Below are 14,247 nucleotides of genomic sequence, written 5' to 3' on the forward strand. Positions count from 1 at the left end.
AGATGCTTCGAGAATATCTAACTTCTCCATCACCTAATGCCAGGTGCAGTTGTTAATGGGAATGAGCTGAAGCACCACAGGAGTTTACTGTCCGGACGCAGATGAGCACAAATGCATCATGAAGGACAGAATATGTTGTGGTGCTTTCAAAGTGCCTTTGTGCCATCAGCTGAATGTCTGTAGCTGTCAGAGGGAGGACGCAAACTAATTTATACGAACAAGAAAAGACAACATTACATTACTGTTCACTTTGTGTGACATGCAGACGCTGACTGTGGATGGTATGGAGAATGTTTGAGTACAACTAGACACTTGATTTCTCTCTGACATTAAATATCCATGACTTACTACGCAAAAATCAAAGATAATGTTGTGGAAAAAACATCCTTATGTATCATCGATCAAGACTTTAACGCTACAAAAATCTGCCAGTTTACTTAATCAGGACTGTGTGGGTGTGATTTGACTGGATTTGAGTCTTGCCCACTTCAAAGCAGTGAGAAGATGCCAGAGAAAACTAAAAAATGAAAAGCCATAAAGTCAACAATTCACAAATCACAGTTTACCCACAGAAAGACACTCTATAAATCTGCATTATATAATGTAGGAACAGCTCAAATGTATAGATGTCAGTCTGCAGTAGACCCACACTGAAGGTGTGTATTATCACAGCTGAGACCACACGACTGCTCTGCTGTCCAGGAAATTATCCGAGCAGAGAGTGTAGGTTTCCCTGGATAATATTAGCACAAAGCTCCGCACCCTCTCCAGGTGTAGTCTGCTGAGGTGGAACTAATTTGTCTGTGCACAATAGTTACACAAAACTGTAACTAGTCAGCTCATTTCTGTCTGTGAGTAATGTTTGATTCACATTGTGAATAGCACACACTATTGAAAGATAATCTCATCAACGTCATACAGTCTAACACATCTGTGATACTGATTGTCAAGCGTATGCTCAGTTAGTGAAGCTGCCATCACAGAGAGGGAAGAAAACATCCAACGTTATTGACTCTAATAGAGCATTTCAACTGCTGCCATTTTCATTAAGTAATGTTTTAAGGGGCAGAAAAAACAGGTATTTAAACCCTCCCATGTCTGTTGATTTTCAGTGAGGGGGGATTTGGTTAAAGGTGCCCTGTGGAGTTTGTTTTCATTCAGTGTTACTCCCCCAGTGCATATTTCAGCTAAAACAAATCTATTGAATGTATTTTCTTCCTCATAAAATGCATTCAAATTGTGTACTAGCCTGCAGTCGTCTCCATTGTCTTTATTGGCACACTGCAGCATATCTTGGCACATTACCTCCACATGAAGCCCGTGAAATAGTGTGAAACCACTGGCAAAAATACATAACACATGCATAACAGGTAGAGATGCACCAAGCCACTAAATAGAGAATCTGCTGGTTTTCACTCGATCAGTGTCAGACATATTGGATTCTGTGACCGTCAAATTGACACACTCGCCCCTCAACTGGGGCCGTCAGCCTGAATTGAAAGAAAGAAACTAAATTTTTACCTAATTTATGCACACTCGCTTCATTTCAGCTCAGCATGAGTGTCTTCAAAATAAGAGTCCCGGATGTTAGTATAAACTGCAAAAATGCTTATCAGGGGTGACTTGAATTCACTTACACCATTTCACTAACAGGCACTAACAGTGAAATGTTAGATAACGTTGGATCTAATGCAATTTTCAGTTGGATTTTATTTGTAAAAAAAAAAAAAAAGATCTGTTCACTAAAAGAGCACTTTATTTTGATATTTGTTTGAGTGAGCGAGAGAAAGGGTCCTGCAGCCTGGTGTAATATTGGAGATAATATAAACGTTATTTAATATGCCCTATGTTTTATTATGAACATACAAATGTTTGTGTACACTGTCAATTATAGTTCATAGAAAGATAATAAGAATGGGCTGAAATCAGAATCAGCAGGTCAGGGACACACCACAGAAAAACAGCTTCATAGTTGAAAAAATCTACACAGACGTTGAAAACTCCACCAATTACTTGGTTTAACCACCTGTTGTCTGAGCTGCTTATACATTCATGGTTACAACTGTAGTCCTTATTTCTCTTACAAAGGACAATAAGTATACTTTGGCAGTAAACAACTTTAAAGGGGATGTTGAGGAAAGCAGGATTGTAAGCAGCCTCACAGCAAGCTACCACCAACTCTACTGCTACTATAAACCAGTGAGGCTCCTTTTATATTTTCTGATGACACATACCATCTGCTCAGGTAAGTACAGGGCGAGCTAGACACAAAGCTTTCAAAGAATACACAACATCAAACAAAGCATGAAATTATGTTTTTTAGGTACTGCTAACTATAACCCGACTTAACAGTGTTCAGTCACACAATGCTTAGATGACCCAATGAGGAACACATGTTTTCACCAGTGTTTCCATTGAGTTGGGAGACTCATGAGAGACAGATTCGGAAAAGAATGGTCAAATTCAAAGTAGCAAAGGTTGAGATGTCTTACACTTGTGTCCCTAACTTGGTTCAAGCTCCAAATACATTGAATCCTACATTTTACCCGACACCTCCAGTTTGTCAGGCAGGGTTTCTGAAGTCTGAACTTCTGAACTTAAAAAGAAATAACCCCTTATGATGTCATCTAACGTGAGGTGGGTGGGTTCAGAGGCAGAGGAAATGTCAATCTGGATTATAATAAATGGTGAAAAATAAAAAAAAAACCTATTTCTTTGGCACTTTTCAAAAATGCATTAACAAAGTGCTTCACAGACATAAAAACAGAAAATACACAGTGCAGTTATGAATTGGAATAAGTTTTATGCAGTCAAGAAAAAGGTAAAAGGCAAAAATCTTAAGAATAAGTACATACAAGAGTCTAAAACAAAAGAAAACTTCATTTGATAAAAATTTGTTGAGGACACAGAGGTAACCTGTCTGAACCCTAGCTTTGGTATTTTGTACAAATTGGAAGCAAGTTTTTCATTTCCTTGGAAAGCTGGCAAATAATGACTTAGGGCAATCTATATGGCTGGAGACAAAAGCAAGAATGAAAGTCTGTGGGTCACTGAATGAAAAAAATGATCTGATCTTGGCAATACTCCTGATTGAAATGATAGCTGATTTGGTGATAGTGCTTAAATATGTAGTCCGAATCAGAGATTACTCCCAGATTTGTGGCCTCAAGGGTGCACTGCAAATCCTAAGAGGATAAAGTCTGACTTACATAAATCCTCTACCTTGGTGCATAAACACCGTCACTTCAGTTTTGTAATTGTTCAGCATTAGAAAGTTAATGGACATCATGGTGGAAAGAGGTAAAGGAGTTGCAAAATCTCAAGAACATGTGAGATCACAAGATTCGGCAAGAATCCATCTTGCCAGACTTCAAGTTATGTGCTTGTGTCCGAACCAAGGTGGTTCGGACCAATCAGCGTCCTGTAAGGAACTACTGGCATTTGCGGCCCTGATTTAGACGACCATGGAGGCAAGACAACAGCAAGAAGTGACTGTTTGCTTGAAAAACAACAATGGTGGAGAGTTTTTCTTCATTAAAAGAAGAGCAAAGAAGAGCAGGGAAGGCTTTTCTCTATAGACAAAAATGCTGTTCTCCCGACTGGCCATCCTACTACATCACATGGTTCGACGATCTGATTGGTTAATGATAGATAGATGGTTCATCCAATAGACTACCAACTATTTTCTTTTTTAATTTTCTGTCTTTTACCAGACAGTTCTCAAGGACAACTTCTGAGATGGTTCTGTGTAAGAAACGATCTGGTGCATGAGGTTAGTAACTACTTACAGCATAAAAATGTTGCAGATAACTTGACTCAGTGTTAACATGTTAAATAATAGAAGAAGAAGAAGAAGAAGAAACAGAAGAAGAAGAAGAAGAAGAAGAAGAAGAAGAAAAAGAAAAAGAAGAATCTTTAGTTGTCCCAAACAATCATACGCAGTCAAAAGTAGTGAAATTGTTTTTTTGCATTTAACCCATCCCTAGTAAAGGGATTGATCACATGGGGGCTTTGAAGGGCTCGTCTATTTGTGGACTCTCTGACTGACATGAAGCTGTCTCTGCTGCTCTCTAAGCTGCTCAACAGACTGACATGCATTTAGTCCGCACTAAGCAGGAGAGACATGTCTGACCTTTTGGGAAATGTTAGGCCGCAACACTGGCAGAAGCCTACGGTGATTAAATACCAGGAAAAAAAGCAAAACACAAGCTGAATTTATTGCAAACATTTACCCACCAGAAACCTAACCAGGTCTGTCCCTCCTCTCCTCGGCAGAATGTCTTCAGATAATGACATTCTGCACCTTCTCACCTCACATGCACTCTGTCATTTCGACAAGAAAATAACAAGAGTCGCAGCTACCTCATATTGTGTTGACAAAGAATTCACCTCTTGGCCTCAAAGTCCAGCCACAGCTACCTGCTGAGCTTCATCTTTCTGCACATATAGACATAGGAAAGTGCTTTTGAGCTTTCTCCCCACATTCCTATGATGCAACTCTGAACTCAACTTCTAAAAGACATCCACACTTCAAATGTCCATGTACATCCTCTCACTTATTGTCATAACACAAATCTCTTGGGCCAGCCTTCATGGCTCACATGCCCGTCATAGATGTCAATGTGTCGCCAAATAATTCCTTCATTGTCATCTTTTTCCTGTTTGTGTCTCCCTCTCACCTCTATCTCTCTGTGTTTCTCTTCCTGCTCTACCACTGAGGGAGATAAAAGGCAAATAAAAGCACTGCTTCCTCGCTCTGCCTGTCTATCCAGGCATAAAGCACCTCTCTGCGGATCTCTCTCTGTGTGCCCTGGCCCTGATTACAGCTGGCAGCGTCACTGATAATCACATCATTTAGATGCAGCCTGTCCTCTCCTCCATTAGCAAGTCTAAGCTGAGAGTATCCCAAGCACACAGTCAAATGAGCTACACTGCTTTACAACGTGTTTAAGATGCTGAAGGCATCTCTGCTGAGGGTCAAAGGAGGATGCTAATATATATAAAAAATAAACCAGATCTGTGATGGGGGAAATGAGTTCTAGATTGGTTTGTGAAAGTCTTGCTTTTGTCAACAGGAAACTGTGAATTCAGGCTGATAGTTCAGGAAATTCAATTTGGGAGATAACTGGCTAAGCTAAGCTTGAACTTGGGCAAGTTCATAATTTTCATCTTTCAAGCAGGCTCAGAAACTCTGGCAAAATGTTTCCCATGACAAATTTCAGACTATGAGTGACACAGCACAACTGATTTAATCTAAACAACAATATTGTCTAGACAACACAGCTGATCTCTCACCCTTTATGTCAGACATTAAAACAGAGTCAGTCCAGGGAAGAACATAATGTGGGTTTAATTCAAGTTTTTTGGGCACTTAGTAGCAGTGGAATTAGATGTTAACATTGATGATGATGCACATGTTAGCAAAAAATATTGCCTATTAACACATCTAGCAGTTATGGGGCAACATTAGCAAACACTTGGAGTCGAATTCTGGCTACCTGATGTATAGAAGTACAATATCCACTCTTCTTTTGGCTGTGTTTTTGGTCTCCACCAACTCCTGAGGGAAATATCTGTCTAATTAGCAGCTTAATGCTTCACTATGTTCACGAGCTAGTCGCTAACTTTTAGTGTTTTTACTGAAAACAGCTGCCTGCTCCTGCCAGGTAGGGTTGATGAGAGCGGGGAGATAGAACCACAACAACAAGGTATGGACCATAAAACCAAAATAATGACCTAAAAGACGCTAAAACTGTCCATCGACTCATGGTCTATAATAGGACTGCAGCTGAAAATGAGCTGGCTGGACAACACTCACACCTTCACAGAAATGTTGATTAATCCACTGGTAGTATAAAAATATTGGTTCCTGCAACTACAGTATTAAAAACTCAATCTTGTGAGCTAATAGCAGGGTTGTTATATTGGACTGCATTAGATTGTACAAGTGTACCTAACATCATGTATTATCTACCAATTCCACTGTGTTCATCTCACTTATGTTTTGTTGCAGTGACTATGGTGTTTTGACTGACCGACACCATCACGAAAATCAATAAACTCCATTAAATGTTGTATTCAATTGGAATACCAATAATTAAATCAGGAAATATTGATACTCGGGAGTCAGTGCATCAACACAATATTGCCAGGCAAAATGTCACCGTACCACTGTGTATGGATTTATCCTGCACCCTTTACTTAACAAACAGAGGCGCGAGTTTCAGCATGAAAGGTCACCGATCACCCCCCTCAACTATTAATGTGTTTAATCTCATAATTATGTAGCAGAGGGTGCTGAAAAGGAGCCACTGTGCTTCATTAACCTATTAAAGAATTCAATAATACCGTGACTCATTCTGACCCATTTATATCATGCAGTCATTTTTCTAAAGTGTCTGCATGACATCATTAGATATCTTTGGCTGGTGACGAGCTTAAATAGTCGCCGTGTTGTCAACGCTGAGTGCATTTCTAAAAACTACACTGCATAAATTCAGTGGTGTTCAGTGCGCATTATACTTTTTTTCTCTGAAATAAATGTAGTATGAGAACAGCAGGATGAGCTCACTGTTGCCAGCGGCTGCACAAACAAGCACAGTTTTTGACAGCCAGCCCCCACCTCCCTCTTTTATATTTGTACAGTAAAAGGTCACTCAAGTTTTTCTGGGACAAGTACACAGTAAATTATATTATTTATGCATTTTTAGCAGTTTTTGTGGCTTTTCTGAAGGATGTACCCTCAAGCTAACACTGTGTCTCTGTTGTTTCTGAATATAACTGACGCTATTATCTACTTTTAATGTCAGTGTTTGGTGTCAAGACTACTAGTGACAGTATTATCCCAAATTCTAATGTACCTGCTCTAAACTCGCTCAGCACCCTGGATTTTTTTATCACTTTGTAAATGTAACTCTGAATTTACCGCTGCACTGCAAACAACTGTATATACCTGTATATACATTCCTAAACATCGGGTCTGGTCGCATCTGTTTGTCCACCTAATTAATAATTTCCTCTCTTGTGTTACTGTGTCTTTCATCAATGCAGCTGCATCCTCCTACCACAGAACACATAAGACATAATGGGAAGAGGAGCTTGACTTCCAGGTATCAGAAATCTCTTGGCCATTGGTCCTTCTATAGCTCGACGACACAGTTTCTAAATTATCCAAAACCTAGTTGCTGCCATCTGATAGTGCTGTTGCCATGAGGGGGTGTACTTGGTCTCTTTGGTAAAGTGGTGTGTGCCAAGTGGGAGCCACATTAATGCCAGGACCCAAGGTTTCCCAGCATCACATTGCATTGCAACGAGATGTATTTCACTTGAAATGTCAGTGGTTTTAATGTTGTTGCTGATAGGTGTACATCGATTCATCGGGCTAGGTATTGATTGATTAATCGATTAGTTGTGAACTATTAAAATAATCGCTATTATCTCTATTAACTATTAACTGTCACTTTGTCATGTGAGTATTTTTTTCAAGAAAATAGATATGTTGGGTTTTGAGAAACACTGACATTTTATAGACCAAAAATGAATCGGTTAATTGAGAAACTAATTGGCAGATTAACAGACAATGAAAATAATCATTAGTTGCAGCTGTTATGTATTTCACTCCTCATAAAGGCTACTACAGTTTAAAGTTCTTTACAGGCTCTACTGGACCACCAACAAAAGGATGGCTAAACTTTTGAGAATTTCTCAAGATGTGGGTGTGATCCACCCACAGTCGTATGTTTTGGTCCCGTCTGTGGTTGGAGGATTTTTTGGACATACACTTGCAAGTGTATGTGTCACAGTTTTTGATCCCAACCATCTGACAGTCTATAGCTGTGGCCTTCTGCACTGCTTGCTTGACGACTTGAAAATGGAAACACACTGCACCACCATCTCATAAACACTGACTGGAGGGTGTAACCAGAGAGTTGGCATCCTTTCTTGCTATCTCAAAACTGGAGAAATACCCATTATTGTGCATGATTTAATGCTTAGACTATGGTTGATGTTGGTATGTGTGCTGTGGGTAGGTCTGTGTGAGCAGTAATCACAATAGTAACAGTGTCTCTCAGCCTTTTGTCTCCGTCTTCTTCACAGTGTCAGGAAATCCATCCTGACAACATTCATCTGCAGCTTGCGGGACTCACCATCAGACAAACCAGACTGGCACCGGACCAAGGGTGAAATCTGGTATTGCGCTCTGGGTTCACCTTATCTGCTTGCTGTTTACTAACAGCCACAGAGTCCATCACTTGCAGCAGCAGTGTTATCTCAGCGACCCAGGCAACACGAGTAGAATACTAGAGCAGCTGCTTTAGTCTCTGGCCAAAGTGTCTAGGTGTGTTTATATGTGTGAGTGTGTGTGCATGTGTGTGTGTGTTTGAGCCTCTGCTCATACAACAACATATAAACAATGGAGCATCATGTACGAATGAAAATGATCCAAACTGAACAGCTGTAGTGAAGCTTAATCAATTTTTTTGGCTCTTCAGGAGAAAAAGAAGTTGCTAATTCGCTCAGAAAAGTTAAGCTGATATAAATTTTAATCTCATAGCTGTGTGAAACAAGACTTTAATTCTTCAATGGCTCTAAATCAGTTGCCAACACCAGAGAGAAACAGCCTCAAGTCCCAATTTTAAACCTTTGACTGAGCTTATATTTTAAAGTTTGCCAACATTGTGCCCAGCAAAGATTTAATTGGAGCAGAGCACAAACTGAAATGAAGGAAAAACAACAATCAAATCAGGCTAAAACTGCAGAATTATGTAATGACAGTACAGTGGAGATTTAATTTGAATTTCAATACAATTACAGCTGCCTCAACCAGTCCAGCAGCATTCGTCTTAACTTTTACAGTTTTGAATTAAAAAGAAATCTCACCCTGTGGAGGGGGTCATGATGCAGCCCCCACGATCAACAGTCATCCTGCAGCCACAGCCGCGCTCCGGGGTGTCATGGTTCATACCAAAATTGTGTCCCAGCTCGTGTGCCAAAGTCACAGCTGCACCCAGTGGGTTCTCAGAGTGATCCTGTGGTGGGAAAAAAAGGGCATCCCAGAATATGAGAACATGTTAATTATGTGTAATCCTTTACGTTTGGCCATGCATAAAATTCAATCAAAGCCACTTGGTAAGAACCAAGCCATGCAAAAAAAATGCAAATGTCCTAGAAGACCATTTTTAAGCTGCAGATTCCTAAAACAGTTCTGTAACTGTGCGATCTGCCCCCTCATCCTTCTTCTATTACTCTTTCTCCTCATGGAGGCCTGAATTCGTCTGCCATTCCATTACCCCCACAGACCCAATCATACCCACTGCTAGTGGAGCTACTGCAGTAAGCTCCGAAATCTACTGCTGGGTGAGCCGCCGCTGCATTGATAAGCGCGACAACTGCCCTTCCTGAGGCAGATAGAGACAGAGAATGACGAGAGACAGGTGGAAGTTTCAGTTTCACCTAAATTTGTAGACAGACGGGTTGAGAGGGAGTCTGGAGGGTCATTGAGAAATGAAGTCAATGCAGTAGATAAAATGTATGCCAAGATGAGACTGGAAAAGGGACAAACAGATAGACATGAACGGCAGAACAACTCTGCCAACTTATGGATGCCAGCCTAAGTGCAGCCCAGTTCGAGCATGATAGAAAAATGCTCATTATTGTTGGCATGTGTCTACATATTTAACAAAGCTGATTGATACATAACAGCCCTTCCCCCCAAAGATGCTTGTATCAGAACTCTGAACAAGGAGCATGATTCAGCATTTCAAATCTTGAGACCCCTGAGACAGAACTCACCCATGTGGCTACTGTTTATCCTACTGTGGTCTTCAAATGCTCTGTGCCATGTACATGAGAAAATCACATGCGTCCTGTAAAGGCGGGGTCATATGTCAAGGGTTGATCTATTTTCTGCTCTGATTACAGAGCAGCATCATGGGGCGCTGCACCCCGCCTTTTAACAAGAAAGATGGGAAAACTTTCCTCTGCCTTCTGTCACGTTCATCAGTGAGTGTGTCTCTGTGTGTGTGTGTGTGCAGTTTATAGTTGAGTGCTTCCTCACAAAAGAGTGTAATATCAGAGTCAGCAGAAATGGATGAAACTCTTGGAAGCCACAGTCATTACTTTGAAGCAGCTATAAGCCATTGTTGTGATGGTGAGAATTTGATAGTGTTGGTTTCCAGAAACGCTCTGATAGTCTTTCTGATATCATTTCCAGCCATGTGAGAAAATAACTCCCAGACAAGAGTGCCTTATAAAAAAAAAGGAGATACAGTTTGCTGTCACAGTTTAAACCCAACCACTCACATATGAAGACCCGTGTGCGTTTACTCGAAAAAATAAATAACATTTCGACAAGTAAATTGAAAGAACATGTGGACCAAATAGAGAATTGAGGCTGATTAACACACATGGTAGTGCACGGTTTGAGAAATGGTTCATGTCATGTGGCCGCCCTCTAACTGGTTACATGGCCCTTTAATCTCGGTCCAAACCATCTGCCATCTGTAAGTAATGGGGAAGACAAACATCTGGGGAAGCCTCACTCCAGCCACGGCCAGCAGAAAACATTTCTATTAATGGGGGATGCACATCTGGGCTTAGGCGTAACGGCATTGGGCTGATAACCACTTTGTGATTTGGCATGGGTGTCAAGTGCTACAGCAGGCAGAGCAGCCCAACAGGCAGCTAATTTACTATGTGCAATAATTTCGTGTACCTGGGGTGATGCACAGTTGTGTGTAAAAAAAAAAAGTATTTTGATTCAAATGTGTGGCATAAACAATTTATCACAGCTCATAAAAATGTAAATGTGGTTTGGTTTACATGCTGTGGCCTTTGATTTAGCCCCATGCCCCACCAACCCTTTCAGAGATGTCACAGGAAAGCCTGATTGAATGGCTGCAAGACTTCAAATGACCTTTGAAGGTGTGCATATCTGCAGTGCAATCTTTCTGAGAGTATATCTATACATATTCCTTTGTGCGAATGGGTGTTTCTGGTAATGATGAGAATATGAATGTTGAGGGAGTGCCAGCACAAATATCATTATGTTTAAAAGCACGACTTCCTGCCAGACCTGTCTTTAAATGTGCTTCCAGCAAACAAAGAACACCTTTTCAGTGTAAATCACATCTGGATTGTGTTAGCTGACAGAATCGGAACAATGTTCACGCTGATACAATCAGGCTGCACAGAGGAAGACGAGGGTGGAGGCACAGTGGGAGCAGAGAGAAGGCTTTATACTCACCATGACAATGCCTCCAGACTGCTCAGCTGTGCACATGCTCATGATGGGCGCCATGCCAATGGTGGTGCCCTGGAAGTATACGCCGCTGTGAAGAGCAGAGGACAGATGTTAGGTGAGGAGGAGATAAAGACTGCAGAAGTGAAAAGTGAAAAAGATCTAATAGTTGTGCATGCTTTAGCCTGTTAACCACAAAGTCTGAATTCATTATTGCAGCAGGTTTTCCAAAGCATTAATGAGGTTTAGATTAATTTCCTACCAGGTTCAGACATTAATGCATTATTTTGTTTAGATTAGCTTAAAAAACAACTATATTGTCCACATTAATAATATAATTACATATTAGGACTGCAACTAACAATTACTTTCATTCTCAACTAGAATCGCGGAGCGCACACTTCCACCGAGGCTCAACAGTCCCCTTTTGTACTCACTCATAGATACCAGCCACCTAAATATGGCTGATTTTTTAAATCAAGATCCATGGGTTATTCCCTGAGAAATTGATGAAAATGTTGAAAAAGCACCCTATATTGCCACGTAAAAGAAAGTGATAAAAAAAAATTCCTGGATCTGTGCATTTATCCGAATCCACACTAAAAGCTATTTGAGTCTAACTTTGCCAGAGACACATCCTCCATCAAGGTTCTGGATGGAGGGTTGGTCGTATCGAGGGCCTAAGGACAGAGGATGTCTTTTCACTGTACAGATTGTGAAGCCCACCTAGGCAATGTGATAGTGATTTTGGGCTATATAAATAAAACTGACTTGACTTGTGGAAATCCTTCCAGTACTTTTTTTGTAATCCTGCTGACAAACCAGCCGACCAAACAACAAGCAGACATAAGTGAAAACTCCTTAGCGGAGGTAATTGATCTGCTGATTATTTTCACGATTAATCTTTTAGTCTATAAATCGTGAAAAATGTTCATTTCATTGTGACATCTTCAAATTGCTTCTTTTGTCTAACCAACAGTCCAAAACAAAGAAAAACAGCAAGTCTTTACATTTAAGAAGCTTATACCAGCAAATGTTGTGTAAAAATTATTTAAAGATTAATCAATTATCAAAATAGTTGGCAACTAATTTTCTTTCGCTGCATCTCTAATATATATTATATTCTGGAAGTACCGGAGTTATTAGATGCATTATTTTTTATTGTTATTGTCATGTTTTATTGTCATTGTAAAAAAAAAAGAAAGAAGAAAACTGGTGACACTGCCACAGTTTTATTTACTGAATGTGGTGTAAGGGCAAACACTTGGTGATTATACTGTAGATTTGGACCCCAGGAAGATTAGTTGTGGCCAACATGACAGCAAAAGGGATCCAAATAAAAGATAAATAAACATCCAGTTAACATCATATTTTTAGTTAATTCCAGCATAATAAGAAATGTCATCTTACAGAAGCATGACAACATTAATGGATTACTGGGTAGGAAATCAGTGTAAAATCCATGGTATCCTGGAAAATGGTGAGCACTTTTGTAAAATATAAGCAATTTTGTAGCTAGCTGCCCTGATCTGTTTTCGTTCACCAATATGAACATGTGTTTGTTGATTTCTGGGCTGAGTTTCTTCAGTAAAATTAAATTTTCACCTTATGAGCTGAGCATTGTCGTGAGGTTTCTGTGGCAGCAGTTTGACTTTCCTCCAGTCTAGGAACTCGTGCAGGGTTGTGAAGGGATCTTGGGTGATGGGACATTTATCAGAGTCACTCCACACCTCCAAACCCACCAGGGCCACCCGGATGTCCAGAGCCCTGTAGAACTGAAGCCAGGAGATTTATATATCTTAGAATACATGAATGATCAAAAGACCTTCAAACATACGTGTGAGACGCTTATGTGGCCTTTTCTTTGGTTGCTTGATTCACTGAATTACAATACATTTCATTATGACAACACTGAATCCTCTCCTCATGTTTCTGACATGATCAGATGTCTTTTCCATGTCTCTATCCATGCCTTCCTTATGCAAATCCATCTACCGTCTGTATCTGCTTTCAATGGATCAGCAGCACTGGCAGAGGTTTTAGACAGACTAAAAGCAGCTGTTTTAGTAGGACATTAATATATCACACAGTCATCCCATTAATCTCTGCTGCCAGCAATATTTCTATTTTAAAAAAGTGATTTATCCCTCCTGTGCAAAGGGGAGAGGATGTTTTACCTTGTCCACGTAATTGGCTATCTCTGCCAGTCTCTGTTTCACCTTCTCCACATCCCTCCCCTGTTTCTGAAACTGAAAACAAAATTGCATGTAAATAGTTGTAGAAATGGGAAAAGTTAAACAACAATAAGCACAAGTAATTGTGTTGCATAAAGACATAAACGACACTGCAGTTACATTCCTTTTCAGAACTGAAAGGCATGAAACAACAAAGAACACCCACAACGGCAATACGTTTTACTGTGTGTTCGGCAGCTTGTCAAGCTGTGACCATCTGGATCTAGAAAAATCTCCCAGTGTTAGAGAGACAAATGGCACGGCCGCAGGGAGCAGGTATATTGGCAGATCTGACAGCCTGCAATGCCTTGGATCCAAACTGCAGCAAAGTCAAACCCTCTATTTTCACCCTACTGTGCATCCACCTGTGTTTGGTGCTGCTCATCAAATCTGAGCCTGACAACATACTTGATCCCTTATTCTTTTTTTTATTTCCTTTCCTTTCCATTCAGGTCCTGGCATTGGCAGAGGGCCGCCAGGAGGAAACCCCACAATGAGCTCGTCAGTGCTTACGGGAGACTCCTCTGTATCCACACGGCTTTTTCCGGTTTCCTTTCTGGTCCGCTAGGGAATCGTTCAGCACTTCCTGTCAAAACGGAGCCTCTGCCACAAGACCACACTGCTTGTTGCACACTGACCTAATTCTGCAGGCCCAGCAGGACCTGCTCTACTGTTACTATGGCTTACCATGCTTTTTTTCCCCTACTTTTACCATGAAGGGTTGCTGTGCTTTCAGTGTGTTTGTTTCTGTGGTTCAGACACTGTATTTGTGAA

General features: G+C 40.6%; 1 protein-coding gene across 2 annotated transcripts in view; it reads right to left on the reverse strand.

Annotated features, from left to right (window-relative positions):
- The window catches only part of adam12b (ADAM metallopeptidase domain 12b), an 83,907-nt gene that overhangs the window by 29,208 nt on the left and 40,452 nt on the right, over window positions 1-14,247 (reverse strand). For both annotated transcript variants that reach the window (XM_073481891.1, XM_073481892.1), the window contains 4 exons: window positions 13,417-13,488; window positions 12,845-13,014; window positions 11,246-11,330; window positions 8,881-9,029 (listed from right to left, as the gene is read on the reverse strand). In XM_073481891.1, coding sequence (XP_073337992.1) covers window positions 8,881-9,029; window positions 11,246-11,330; window positions 12,845-13,014; window positions 13,417-13,488 — 476 coding nt within the window. The remainder of the gene's footprint in view (window positions 1-8,880; window positions 9,030-11,245; window positions 11,331-12,844; window positions 13,015-13,416; window positions 13,489-14,247) is intronic.

Source organism: Pagrus major, chromosome 15, assembly GCF_040436345.1.
Source record: "Pagrus major chromosome 15, Pma_NU_1.0".
Lineage (NCBI taxonomy): Eukaryota > Metazoa > Chordata > Actinopteri > Spariformes > Sparidae > Pagrus > Pagrus major.